Raw genomic sequence first — 12,050 nt, 5'->3', positions numbered from 1 at the left:
CCCAGCAAGTGCTAAGTCAACATTTCTACTTTTGCTGCTGCTGATAGTGGTGGTAGATTTCCAGTTTGAGAAATTATTGGATCTTATTAACCAGTTAACCCAGTTAATTAAAAAGAACAAAATCTTAATGAAGTTCCTTTTAATGCAGCACATGAATTACAGTTTGGGGGTTTTAACTTGAGTTAAAACTTGGACATTACTTGTCACTATGAAATGAATGAATGAATCCAAATATTCTTTTAGGGCTGGAGGTAAGCTGTGAAAATAGGCCTGGTACTTTAAAGACCATTAATTACATAAACATTAATTATAAAGTAATTTATTGAACATCTGTTGTATAGTAGGCTTTATTCTAATTCAAGTATAGCACTGGGATTAGATAAAGGTAGTTTTACTAAATCTTTTTTTTTTTTTTTTTTTTTTAAAGATTTTATTTATTCATTTGAGACACAGAGATACAGAGACAGAGAGAAAGCATGAGCAGGGAGAGAGGCAGAGGGAGAGGGAGAAGCAGGCTCCTCGCTGAGCCAGGAGCCCGACGTGGGGCTCGATCCCAGGACCCTGGGATCATGACCTGAGCCGAAGGCAGACGCCCAACCGACTGAGCCACCCAGGCGCCCAGTTTTACTAAATCTTTAGAAAAGGGGTGGTAATAAAGAATAAATGGTTATTTACCATTTAAGCATTTCCTTTCAGATTGAAAACTCATCATCGTCACTTAGTATTAGAATTCTTTGTTTTTTATTCATTCATAAAAGCTAACTCGATTTCCTAAAGGTATGCATATATTACATTTGATCTTTGTGTTTATACTTCACTACTTGGCAAGGGTTTAGTTATTAGGAGGCTCTTTGTTTATAGTGCTTAACATCTTAAAAAATATTAAATCAAATGTATGCATTCATACTAGCTTTCTGTAAATTCTGTTGTGAGGATGACAGGCATTTCCTTCAAAACTTGTGAAAACTTGAGGAATGGGCAGTCTATTTTGAAAAAGTGATTTTAGTTGCCTTCTGTTAATTTCTTAGCCATTTCTTTTGCTTGATTACATAGCTAACTGAAACATACCACATATATTTTAGCTGTTTGCCCAAATAAAGTTGTATGCTTTGAATGCTGATCTCAGAACTATGAGGCTGTCTATACAGGTTATAAGTGGGGTTTGCGGTTTTCTGTTTGCTTTCTTTTTGTCCATTTTTTTTGGTATTATAAATGCATTGAAACGTTGTAGATTCCAAATTATTCAAAACACTGTGTGGTACCTTTCCATGTGACTGTTCACATCTAGTGGTTTATTGTTTGTATCCAATACTATGTATAGGTTGTTGTGATTGTAGTAGTAGTATTGTTCGAGTGTATCAAGTTGAACTTGGCCCTATATAAATGTTTGCTTATCCCTTTACAAGTGAAAGGAACATTAAGTATACAAAGGAACTGTGTTAGTGTCACTAGTTCTTCTCTGACTTGGTTGGGGACTTAAGCTGTGAAGCACAGCAATTAAAAACGTAGTTTGATTCAGTCACATGAACTATATAGATGATTTCACAGAGGAGAAGGTATTTGATCTGAGCTGAGAAGGGTGGAGGGACTTGCAGATTAACTCAGTGAGCTAGGTTTTAAGTAGAGTAGAAGTTCCTGTGCTACCTTGGTTCACAGCTTCATGCTTAATGTTTCAGTAATTTTTCGTGGTACCCTAGGCCAGAAGAAATGACTCAGAATTCCATGTATTTATTGGTTCAGTCCTAAAAACATCATTAAGTATTTATGTCCTAAATTAGCCCTTTAAACAAATACCACACACACATTGGAAGAAAAATATTTTTATTTCATTCTTAAACCACCGTTATCTTCTAGTGTGGTATCAGTTTTTTAAACTTTGGAGTTGGTTTGGACATTGCCACCTTTACTTACTGTTCTACACTGATATTTGCCTTATATTTGCTTTTTATTAGAGCGACTATCAAAAGTTCAGCCTTGCAAGGATAATATCTTTGAAAGGAATATGCATAATGAAGTGCCTCTGCTAGTAGTGCTGTGGCAGCACATGTTGAGTATGGAAAAACGGTAATATAAATTGTTTTGAATCCTAAGGCAAGAACATAATTATTGTTCTCTGGAAATAGGGTATCATTTAACAAATTGAATCAATTTACTGTAGCAAGTTAATATATCTGTTTATACCCAAAGAAGGAAGTAGTTTACTCTTGTCTTGACTGGATATATAAATAGTTGTTAAAGTTCTACAGTAATCTAAACTTGGACTGTGCTAGGGGATTATACATAAGCTGTCCTTTAGGAGATCTTAATATTGAACAGCCAGATATCTTTTTTTTTTTAACTGCTGTGTTCACATGTATCAGGTTTGTAAAGGTTTTTTTTTTTTTTTTTTTTTACATAACTTCATAGAACTGTATAAATTGAGAAATACAGTGCTAGCATTGTGGATACTGAAGACTTTAAGTTAGTGATGAATCCAAAAATAGCCAGATCACCTAAAAGAGGTAAATAACTTCATTTTAAACTGAGTTATGCTTTATTTTTGTACCTATGCCATATAGAAATAACTGATATTGGAAGAAATTGTTGGAGGAAGGTAGTTTGATGACTCTCAGTAGTTACTGAAGAAGTATAATAGCATTCTCTGTGAGCATGTTTAAAAGTTGGTAATTGACCATTTCATAATGTTGGCATTGTGAAGTATGGGTAGGGTGTGGGTGTTCAGGCTTCACTATATTTATAGTAGTGAAAAGAGCTGTATTTTATAAAGTCACTAATACTATATATAGTTCTTTTCTTCTGATATAGTTCCTGCTAAGTGCAAGCTGTTTTAGCTTTATCATTCTTCTGTTTCTTTTACTGTTGTCATTCAAAAAGTATTCCACTGGTAGGGGCTGCTTTTATTTTTTTTAGAGATTTTATTTTTAAGTAATGTTTACACCCAGGGTGCCTGGGTGGCTCAGTCGTTAAGCGTCTGCCTTTGGCTCAGGTCATGATCCCAGGGTCCTAGGGTCAAGCCCCTCATAGGGCTCCCTGCTCTGCGGGAAGCCTGCTTCTCCCTCTCCCACTCCCCCTGCTTATGTTCCCTCTTTCGCTGTGTCTCTGTCAAATAAATAAATAAAATCTTAAAAAAATAATAATTTCTGCACCGAGCATGGGGCTCAAACTCAGAACCCTGAGATCAAGCGTTGTATGCTCTACCTACTAAGCCAGCCAGGCGCCCCATGTACTGATAGGGGCTTTAAACAAAAATAGGTTATATGGTAGAGGGAAAATACATATATTTTTTGGTTATGGTCTATTTCAGAAGTCTTGCTCCATTGTAACTTAAAGGATACTACATACTATTTGTGCAGGCATTTTAATATACGTAGTTTTTCTTTAATAGAGGCACTCATAGGACTTGATTGGATTGTAGTGGGTTAATCTAACAGTTTTAGTAGTAAATAGTAAAAATTTATATAAACCTTAAACTTTTTTAAAATTTTAATTTAAAACCTGTACATTCATTCATCAGTCTTTTAATGTAGGATGAACACCATTTTCTTGAATATGGGCCCTTTGTTTGGAGTTCAGTTAGGCAGTTAAAACGTCTAGATCTTACAGTGGTATTTAAACTTCAGACACTTGGAAAATACATATGTGTTACTTTTCTGGAATTCAAGAGAATTGAATCTTGAATTCTGGAATTCCAGACCCCTTTCACTTTTTTATAGTTACGTCACACATTTGATACTGTGTGTGTGACTCATCTTTTTCGAGCTTTTCTGAAGCATATAACAGGAAACATCTGTACAACTCTCTTTTCTACACTAAGAGCTTACCATTTCATGTCAGATATAATTATGTTGATCCAACTGGAAGGGACAGAAATGTGGCTACCACAGTATGTTGTACAGAAGTAAGGTTATCCCAAGGATTTATTAGGTGAAGGTTAGTTAAGAGCATAGCGTAGAATTCTATGTAGGAGTATTCAACAAGTGCCTAACAATTGGTATACTAGGTGCTCTAAGTACATTCTTTTAATTTAAACAAAAGCCACCATATTCTCATTTTACAAATGGCGTATTAGAGAAGTTGATCTTGTTCAAGATCAGAAGCCAAGAAGAAGGCACGGACTTGAACCTAGGTTTGTCTTGCAATAGGGGTGTATCCTTAACCACTGTATGTGGTGTTAATCCTCATCTCCATGTAATTCTTCTATGTGTAAGTATTTGTGAAGTGTTGCTAGGTAATTTGGGAAGCAGTAAATCTAATTACTCAGATTAAACAGTGCCAATCATTTATAATAAACTTCGAAGCAGTTACCAAGAATTTCTTTGGGTCATGCTGAGTCAAGTTTTGGATTCTTTAGAAACACAGTTTTTTTGTTTTGTTTTTTTAAAAGATTTTATTTATTTATTTGACAGCTAGAGAAGGAACACAAGCAGGTGGGAGTGGGAGAGGGAGAAGCAGGCTTCCCCACGGAGCAGGGAGCCCAATGTGGGGCTCGATCCCAGGACCCTGGGATCATGACCTGAGCCAAAGGCAGACGCTTGACGACTGAGCCACTTAGGCGCCCCATAGAAACACAGTTTTGATTTAGCTGCATGTGCAGTTATGCCAGAATAAAGCCTGTACTTTGAAAGGTAACCAGGTCCTAACAGTATTGCAAGAGCACTACCTATCTAGGATTTTCGGAATATATTAACTTAATTGTTATAGCAGGGCTGGTTCAAGACATGGCTGCTGATTTCACTTATATTGCTCTAGAACAGTAAATACAAAGTTGCCTTATTTTTTTTAATGACTATAGTTTGTTTTATTCTATTGATGGGCACTCGGATTTGCAGTTTTTGCTATTAAAAACACTTGTTGGGGTGCCTGGATGGCTCAGTCAGTTGAGTGTCTGCCTTCGGCTTGTGTAGTGCTCTCGGGGTACTGGGATGGAGCCCCACGGCGGGCTCCCTGCTCAGCGGGGAGTCTGCTTCTCACTTCCCCCCCCGTTTCTTTCTCCCCTTCCCCCTGCTTGTGCTTTCTCTCTAATAAATAAATAAAATTAAAAAAAAAATACTTGCCCTTAGTACCCTCCTAACAAAACCTTGTACACACATTTTTTCACACATGCACACGTATATATCTGAAATGAATTCCCTACAAATGAAATTGGTTGGGTTACAGGGTATGTTTGAATTTTATTAGTGCCAGATTGCCTTCCGTAGAGATTTATCTACTCTGACCAGTAAGGAATGAGCAAATGAGTGTCTGTTTCTGTATCCTTGCCAACATTGTATTGTGGAACTTTTTTATTATTTGTCAGTATTGTAAGTGAAAAATGGAATATTATTATGGTTTTAATTTGCATTTCTTTTGTATGAAATTGAGCATCTTTATATGTATTTATGAGCCATTTGTGTTTCTTTTTGGGTCTCAGACTATTGCTTTTCTCATCTTCCCAGAAGTGTTGCTACCTGCTTGACTGTCATTTGTAAGGTGCTATTTTAAAATGCATCCCAATCACAGAGAAGGTAAATTTGAAAAAATGTACAGTATTATAGGATTAGTGAAACTTGGAGTTTGTCCATCTTTCTGTGGTCAGTTGGCCTTTTTTATATTGATTGTAGGAGCTTTTAACAGAATTAGCGTTCTAGATATCAGTTGCAATTTTCTTAACAAAATTGGCCTTCTGGATTTAAGTTCCAATTTTTGCTCACTTTGCCATGTTTCTTTGCTTTGTTTATCACACTTCATTCCATGTAGAAACCTGAATTTTATACAGGTGTTTTTAATTAATTGAATTAGTTGAAGAAGATGTATTCAGTGTATTGAACAATTATTTGAATCCATGTGTTCTAGTATTTTGTTTTTGTTTTACACATCTTTGATCAATTTGGAACTTTTTTTAGGGTGATGTAAGGTTTGAGGTAGGGATTTAGGAAGGTTCACACTCTCTGTCTCTCTTAATACATTCCTACACCAGAGGAAATAACACTTAAGTTATTGGGGATTGTTTCCCCACATAGACATAATTTTTCATTACTTATAACTTGAGCATTAGTTATTGACATTCATTAAAGTTATGAATAATCTGATAACAGAGTTTATTAAAAATTTCTGGCATACATTTTGGGAAACATTTTCGCCATTCTGTGCATCTTTTTTCTTTATGATTTTTTTCTTTGAACCAGACAACTTGAGAAATTTTTCAGAAAATTATAAATATATGTAAACACAAAACTAAACAATACCTTTGCAGTCTGTAATGTTTTATCATACTTTATTCACATTGGAATTGGTGAAATTGGCTAGGGATCAGGGTTAGCAGTTGGCTTGTAGTTGTACTATGCCATTTGCATGTGCGTATTGCAAAAAAATACTCAAGCTAAGTTCATACTACTCAGCACACTGAATTTTTTTGTTTATTTTATTAATTAAACAGTCATGGTTGAAAATATGAACTGTGTCTGACTTACTCTTCAGGGATCTTTTGCTGCTTCAGGCATGTATTTAACCTGCCTCTTGTTTAACTTGATTTAGACTGGTGCTTCTCATACTTCAGCAAGCATCAGAATCACATGAAAGCTTGTTCGAACAGATTGCTGTGCCTCATCTTCACAATTTCTGTTTAAGCAGGTCAGGGGTGAGACCCAAGTTTTGTATTTCTAACCAGTTCACAGGTAATACAGATGACTCTTTAAGCAAGTTTTTGTTTCAAAACAGAAGAACACTGGATAATAGGGTATGCAGTCAAATGCAGAGTTTGACTCTCCTATGCAGTTTTTGATTATTAGCCTATTGTTGAAACTTCAAAATTGGGTGATCACGGTTTTATTATTGTGACACCCTGATGCCTTAGTCTGGTTAAATATTCCATTAGTACTATGGAAGGTAGTAAAACTTAAAAGGAAAATGGCTATGGCTTTTATAGGATCATCAGTACCCTGGTTCTGTCTTTTTCTGTGCTTTGTGTTTGGTTACCTTTTTTTTTTTTTTAAGCAGAGGGCTTCATATATCTAGTAGTATAGCAAGTCATTGGGTGACTTCTTTTTTCTCAGGATTAATAAAGACCTTAATTTCACACACATAAAATTCCATGCATAATTTAAAAAAAGAAACGAAAACAAGGAAAAACCATAAAGGATACAGGGGAACAATTCTGTTAATACGCAGATAAAGTGCTGTTCTGTACAAAACAACAGAAAGAATCAGAATCAAGTCATTCTAAATATAAAGAAAGAAAATCACCTCAAATACTGTGCTAAAGTTGCCAGTAATTCTGGTAGTGGCTTAATTAGGCAAAGTGTAGGACCCTTCCTTCTGTTTTTCTCTATATAGCATAAGTAAACAACAGTGACAACAGGCCGGAGGAGTCTAGATGGAAGGACAAACCCAGAGGGGGAGGGAAACCTGGGGAGGGATAGGTGTGTGGTCTTGCTCCCAGCCTCGCCTCTGTTCTTGACATAGGCAGGTCAGTTGATTGGTCTTTATTATTTTGACATTTGACCTATTGAACTTGGGTCTTAATCCAGAGCCTCATCCCCTCTATTTTTTGCCAGTGAACATGTCTATACTTCGAGCCTCTTAATGTACTTTAAGGAAAGTCCAATATTCCTAAAATCAACTGTTTATGTTCATACTGGCACACTTTTTATTTAGAACTTCAAAACTTCAGACATACGGCACACATAGAAAGAAAAATTTACCGTGTATAAATACGATAACACTGGAAAAGACTACCTGAAATCTAGTATTGAAAGCATGCCATAAAGATTGTTGGTGACACACAGCAAAGAATTGTCCCAAAACTCTGAAGGCCCAACAAACTGTAGTTTTCCAATAAAACAAAAATGTATGTTTTTCAGATGTTAAATAAGGTATACTAATAGAGACAAAATTAGAATTTTGAGGTGACTCATGAGAAAGATGTTGGATGGCAGAAATCTGTTCAGTTTTGGTACACACTTAAAGAGAGCATTACTCAGTGTTACAGTAAGATAGGGAGGAGGAAAAGGACATACCTGTTTTGGGGGGACGCTTATGTGACTTGCATCTGGTACTGGGTTGTTGAGTTTTTAAAAAATCTCTCTATATAGAAGATCCAGATGTACTTGGGGGGTCTAGCTCTGTTTCCCTGATTTAAAAGGCTACTGGGGTGCCTGGGTGGCTCAGTTGGTTAAGCCTCCAAATCCTGGTTTCGGCTCAGGTCATGATCTCAGGGTTGTGAGATCAAGCCCCACTCTGGCTTCACGCTCAGTGTGGAGTCTGCTTGAGATTTTCTCTTCCTCTGCCCCTCTGGCTGTTGTTTGTGCATGTGCACGCGTGTGCTCTCCTCTCTCTCTCAAATAAATATATCTTAAAAAAATTAAAGGCCACCTAAGGTTTGGGGGTCAATTAAATCAGGGCAAAAAAAAAGTTTGGCTGACTAAGAGCATGCTCTGCAGTCATTTCAGAGGACAAAGAAAAGAGCAGTAGTACTTATATTTGTTTTAATATTACCTCTTTTCAGTAGATCACAAATGAGCTTACAAACTATTTTTTCTGTATGTTTCCAACCCCCAACCCCACACCAGGTAACTTTGCTATTGTATTTATATGTACATTTTTCTTGGACTTTGAGGAGAGTGTGTTTGTATAGGAGGGGCCCAGGATTGGGGATCAGTACACTGATACTTAGTCTTAAGCTATTTAACTGGTTTTGAGACCCTGGGAAAGTTAACTACTGATAGTGAATTTTCTACACTGGAAAAGCGGCAATATTGATTATATTTTTAAGAGACCTTTCATCTTTAAAATATTTTAGAGGGTGTGCACACGCAAGTGGGTGGGAGACAGAGGAAGAGAGAGTCTCAAGCAGACTCCCTGCTGAGCGCAGAGCCCAACTCACCTTGGGGCTCCATCTCACAACCCTGAGATCACTACCTGAGCTGAAACCAAGAGTCGGACGCTTAACTGACTGAGCCACCCAGGTGCCCCTACAGATGTAATTTTTCCCGAAGCTCTCTATTGCATACAATATTCCTACATTCCTGTGATGCAGGAGAGATCACTGGGTGATGATCAAATACTGAGACAACTGTTAGGAGTCTGTCTCTGGAGTCTGGAAGTCAGAGGGTTTAGTTGACCATTTAACTTAGTACATATATTATGCATACTTTCTAATAAAACAAGGCAAATAGTAGTTCCATTAACGTGCAATATCTCTGTTCTGCCATTTGCAACACTTCCCTTCAGAAAAATATAAAAGAATGAGTATTTGGGTTAGCTGTGCTTTTAAATGCCCTCTACACTGTTGTGGTTGTGTGAAGCTTGAGGAATGTAAGAGGAAAAAGATCAAAATAAAGAGGGTGGCTTTTTTTTTTTTTTTAAAATGAGTTTCAAGGAGTTTTCAGGTTAAGCCTGATACTTTTATCAGTTCTGTGACTTCACCTTTTTAGTACCTGAGATTGAGGTACATTTTTACAATCTGAGGGTCTTAAAACTTGTAGCGGTTTGGTGGTGGGTATTACCTGGGAATGCTTGAACTTGATCTAGCTGTCCGTATTTCACTTCAGATAAGTAATGTGCTATTGTTGCAACTATGTGTACTGGGTTTCTTTGCTAAATAAAATGTCTTCAAAAAGATTACACTGGGATTCCATGTTGAAATGAGTAAGCTTGGATACTGAGCAGCATGGTGTACATTTGATGGTATTTAAGCAAATATTTATTGTTTGGAGAGTGACCAGTTCGTTTTTTTTTTCCCCCCTATGAAAGAACAGACAAGAGCTTGTGGAATCTGAGGAAGTTACTCACAAGCAGATGAAACTGTATTATGTTTTGCTACTGAGATAATGTGCAAAAGGATTGCCTATCTCATGTCAGTAAGCTGAAGTCAGGAGAAATTACTAAATGTCCTCAAATAGATCAGAGGTACTTCAAAGCACCTAGAGGCTATAGTGTAGCTGATTCATGTGCTGTGCTGCACTGTCGTTAAGCCATTGAGTCATAGTTTAATTGGCACTTTTTTCTTTCATGGTCTTAATATAAAATAATCTTCAGGTAATTCTGGGTCAACTGCAGAAATGTAGTTTATTTTAAAAAATATGGCCAAAGAAGAAAGAAGCCTAAAATATATAGAGTAAGGATTGGTTTGTTTGCCAAAAGTCTTACTAAATTTAGAAGTTCAAGTGAAATAAGGAGAACGATTCACTTCTGTACATTGTCAATTTGGTGAACTTCACTGCGCCAACAATCGCATTAGCTAAAAATACCAAGTTGGTCCATGAAAGATTAGGTTAGACTCGTGTGAAAAATAAAAACCCAAAATAGTGAAGTTGGAAATGATGACTTCACATTTTTATACTGCTTTTAAATTTGTAAATAAAACCATGAATTGAATGAACTGTGACTTCAGCCTCTGCAGGTCGACTTTGTTTTGTTCCTGTGCCAAACTCTGGGGATAGTTGTTTTGTGTTAGTGACAGTAGCAGCCAGAATAGCATGGCTAGGAGATGGCTGGCCCGTAACACCGTTTGCAAACCACCCTGCATCTGAGTGCTGGATTAGCTGTTTCATCTTGAGCCATCTCTAAACCTGGTTTCCCTCTCTGCTTCGTTGATTTAGTGGGTGTCCTTTGCCTTTTCTCTTTCATATGTATTTATCAACATTTCTAGTGCTAATGCTGCTCCTTATTCCATGAATACATCACATTGTGCTTCTTTGCCATCATGTCATTGAATTGGATGGGACTGGGGCAAACAGAGATGGTAGACTTTTGTGCTCTCTCAGCCCTTTTGAACCAAGGAAGGCTATTGTTAGCTTAAGTGGAGAATTACTGAAGTTTTAAAGAAATGTACTTTTGCATGTGGTAACATTTTAGTGATGTGTGGTTATAAAACAAAGTGGCTTCTTAGTTTTGTTTTGCAGGTCGAACATTTACGTTTTAAATTTTGTTTTTAAGAAACTCATTTAAGTGATGCATTTTGCTTTGGCATTTGTATGAAACCATGTGATCATTATATTCCATAAGCAGATTTAATCTTGTTTTCTTAATGCATTTCAGTATTACAGTCTCAGTTGACAAGATTTGATAGTGTATAACTTGTTTGATACTCTTAGAAGTTTTTCTTCATGTTTAATTTTGCAATTGATTATGAAACAATAGTACATTTGTTTTGGGGAAAATTTCATTTTGATTTTCCTGATGTCTTTGCATGTCATGAAGTTTAGTTTTAAAATGTTCTAAATGAACCTTGACCAACTGTGTTTTGTGAATATAGGTATATGACTGATGGGATGTTACTTCGTGAAGCTATGAATGATCCCCTCCTTGAGCGTTATGGTGTAATAATTCTTGATGAGGCTCATGAAAGGACTTTGGCTACAGATATCCTCATGGGTGTTCTGAAGGAAGTTGTAAGACAGAGATCAGACTTAAAGGTGAAGTAATTTTTTTACTCATTTGTTTCATAAAAAAAGGTATATATAAAAAACAGGGAATACATGCCAATCACTCTAATCAACTATAAAATACCAAGTGTAAAATAAGGAACCAGTAAGTACCTACATTGTTGTTATTCTTCGTTTCTTCGTTTCTAATGTACGTAGCTATGTCTTCATATGTGTTCTTGGTATGATTCCACTTTTTAGTAAGTAATGTATTTTTAAGCCAGATCTTTTCCATTTCTAACCCACCTGTGTTTTCTTACGATCTAATAACATGGTGGTTTTATAACCCTGCTGCTCACCCTACCCTTCATTAAATACAGAAACCTCAAATCTTTGTCCTGTCTCAACATAAACACACCCATTATAACTCAGTCATGTTGGGTAGTAGGAACAGCTATACCCAGAACAAGCAAGCCACTCCTCAGAAATGTGCTCACTTAACCTAGTTTGCTTGGTTTTTTTTCTCTGTCTGTTATACTGCTACTACCCTGGTCAGTGTTACTCTGTTGATAAGGGCCTAAAACGGACTGAATTTTCTGACCTTTTTGCCTCCCAGAGTTTATGAAGTGCCTCTTTGCTGTGTGTGTGTACCATTTATTGGAGCTTAGACTCATTATTCGGTTGTTGGTGTATGTGTTATAGGGATTG

At 36.6% G+C, this 12,050-nt stretch overlaps 1 protein-coding gene across 1 annotated transcript in view; it reads left to right on the top strand.

The window, feature by feature from the left end:
- Window positions 1-12,050, top strand: part of DHX15 (DEAH-box helicase 15) — a 57,254-nt gene that overhangs the window by 16,671 nt on the left and 28,533 nt on the right. Inside the window, exon 4 of the mRNA XM_036090624.2 lies at window positions 11,234-11,393. Coding sequence (XP_035946517.1) covers window positions 11,234-11,393 — 160 coding nt within the window. The remainder of the gene's footprint in view (window positions 1-11,233; window positions 11,394-12,050) is intronic.

This window comes from Halichoerus grypus, chromosome 3 (assembly GCF_964656455.1).
Source record: "Halichoerus grypus chromosome 3, mHalGry1.hap1.1, whole genome shotgun sequence".
NCBI classification, from domain to species: domain Eukaryota; kingdom Metazoa; phylum Chordata; class Mammalia; order Carnivora; family Phocidae; genus Halichoerus; species Halichoerus grypus.
Note: the sequence above shows the minus strand (reverse complement) of the source record. Positions and strands in the feature narration are given on the sequence as shown.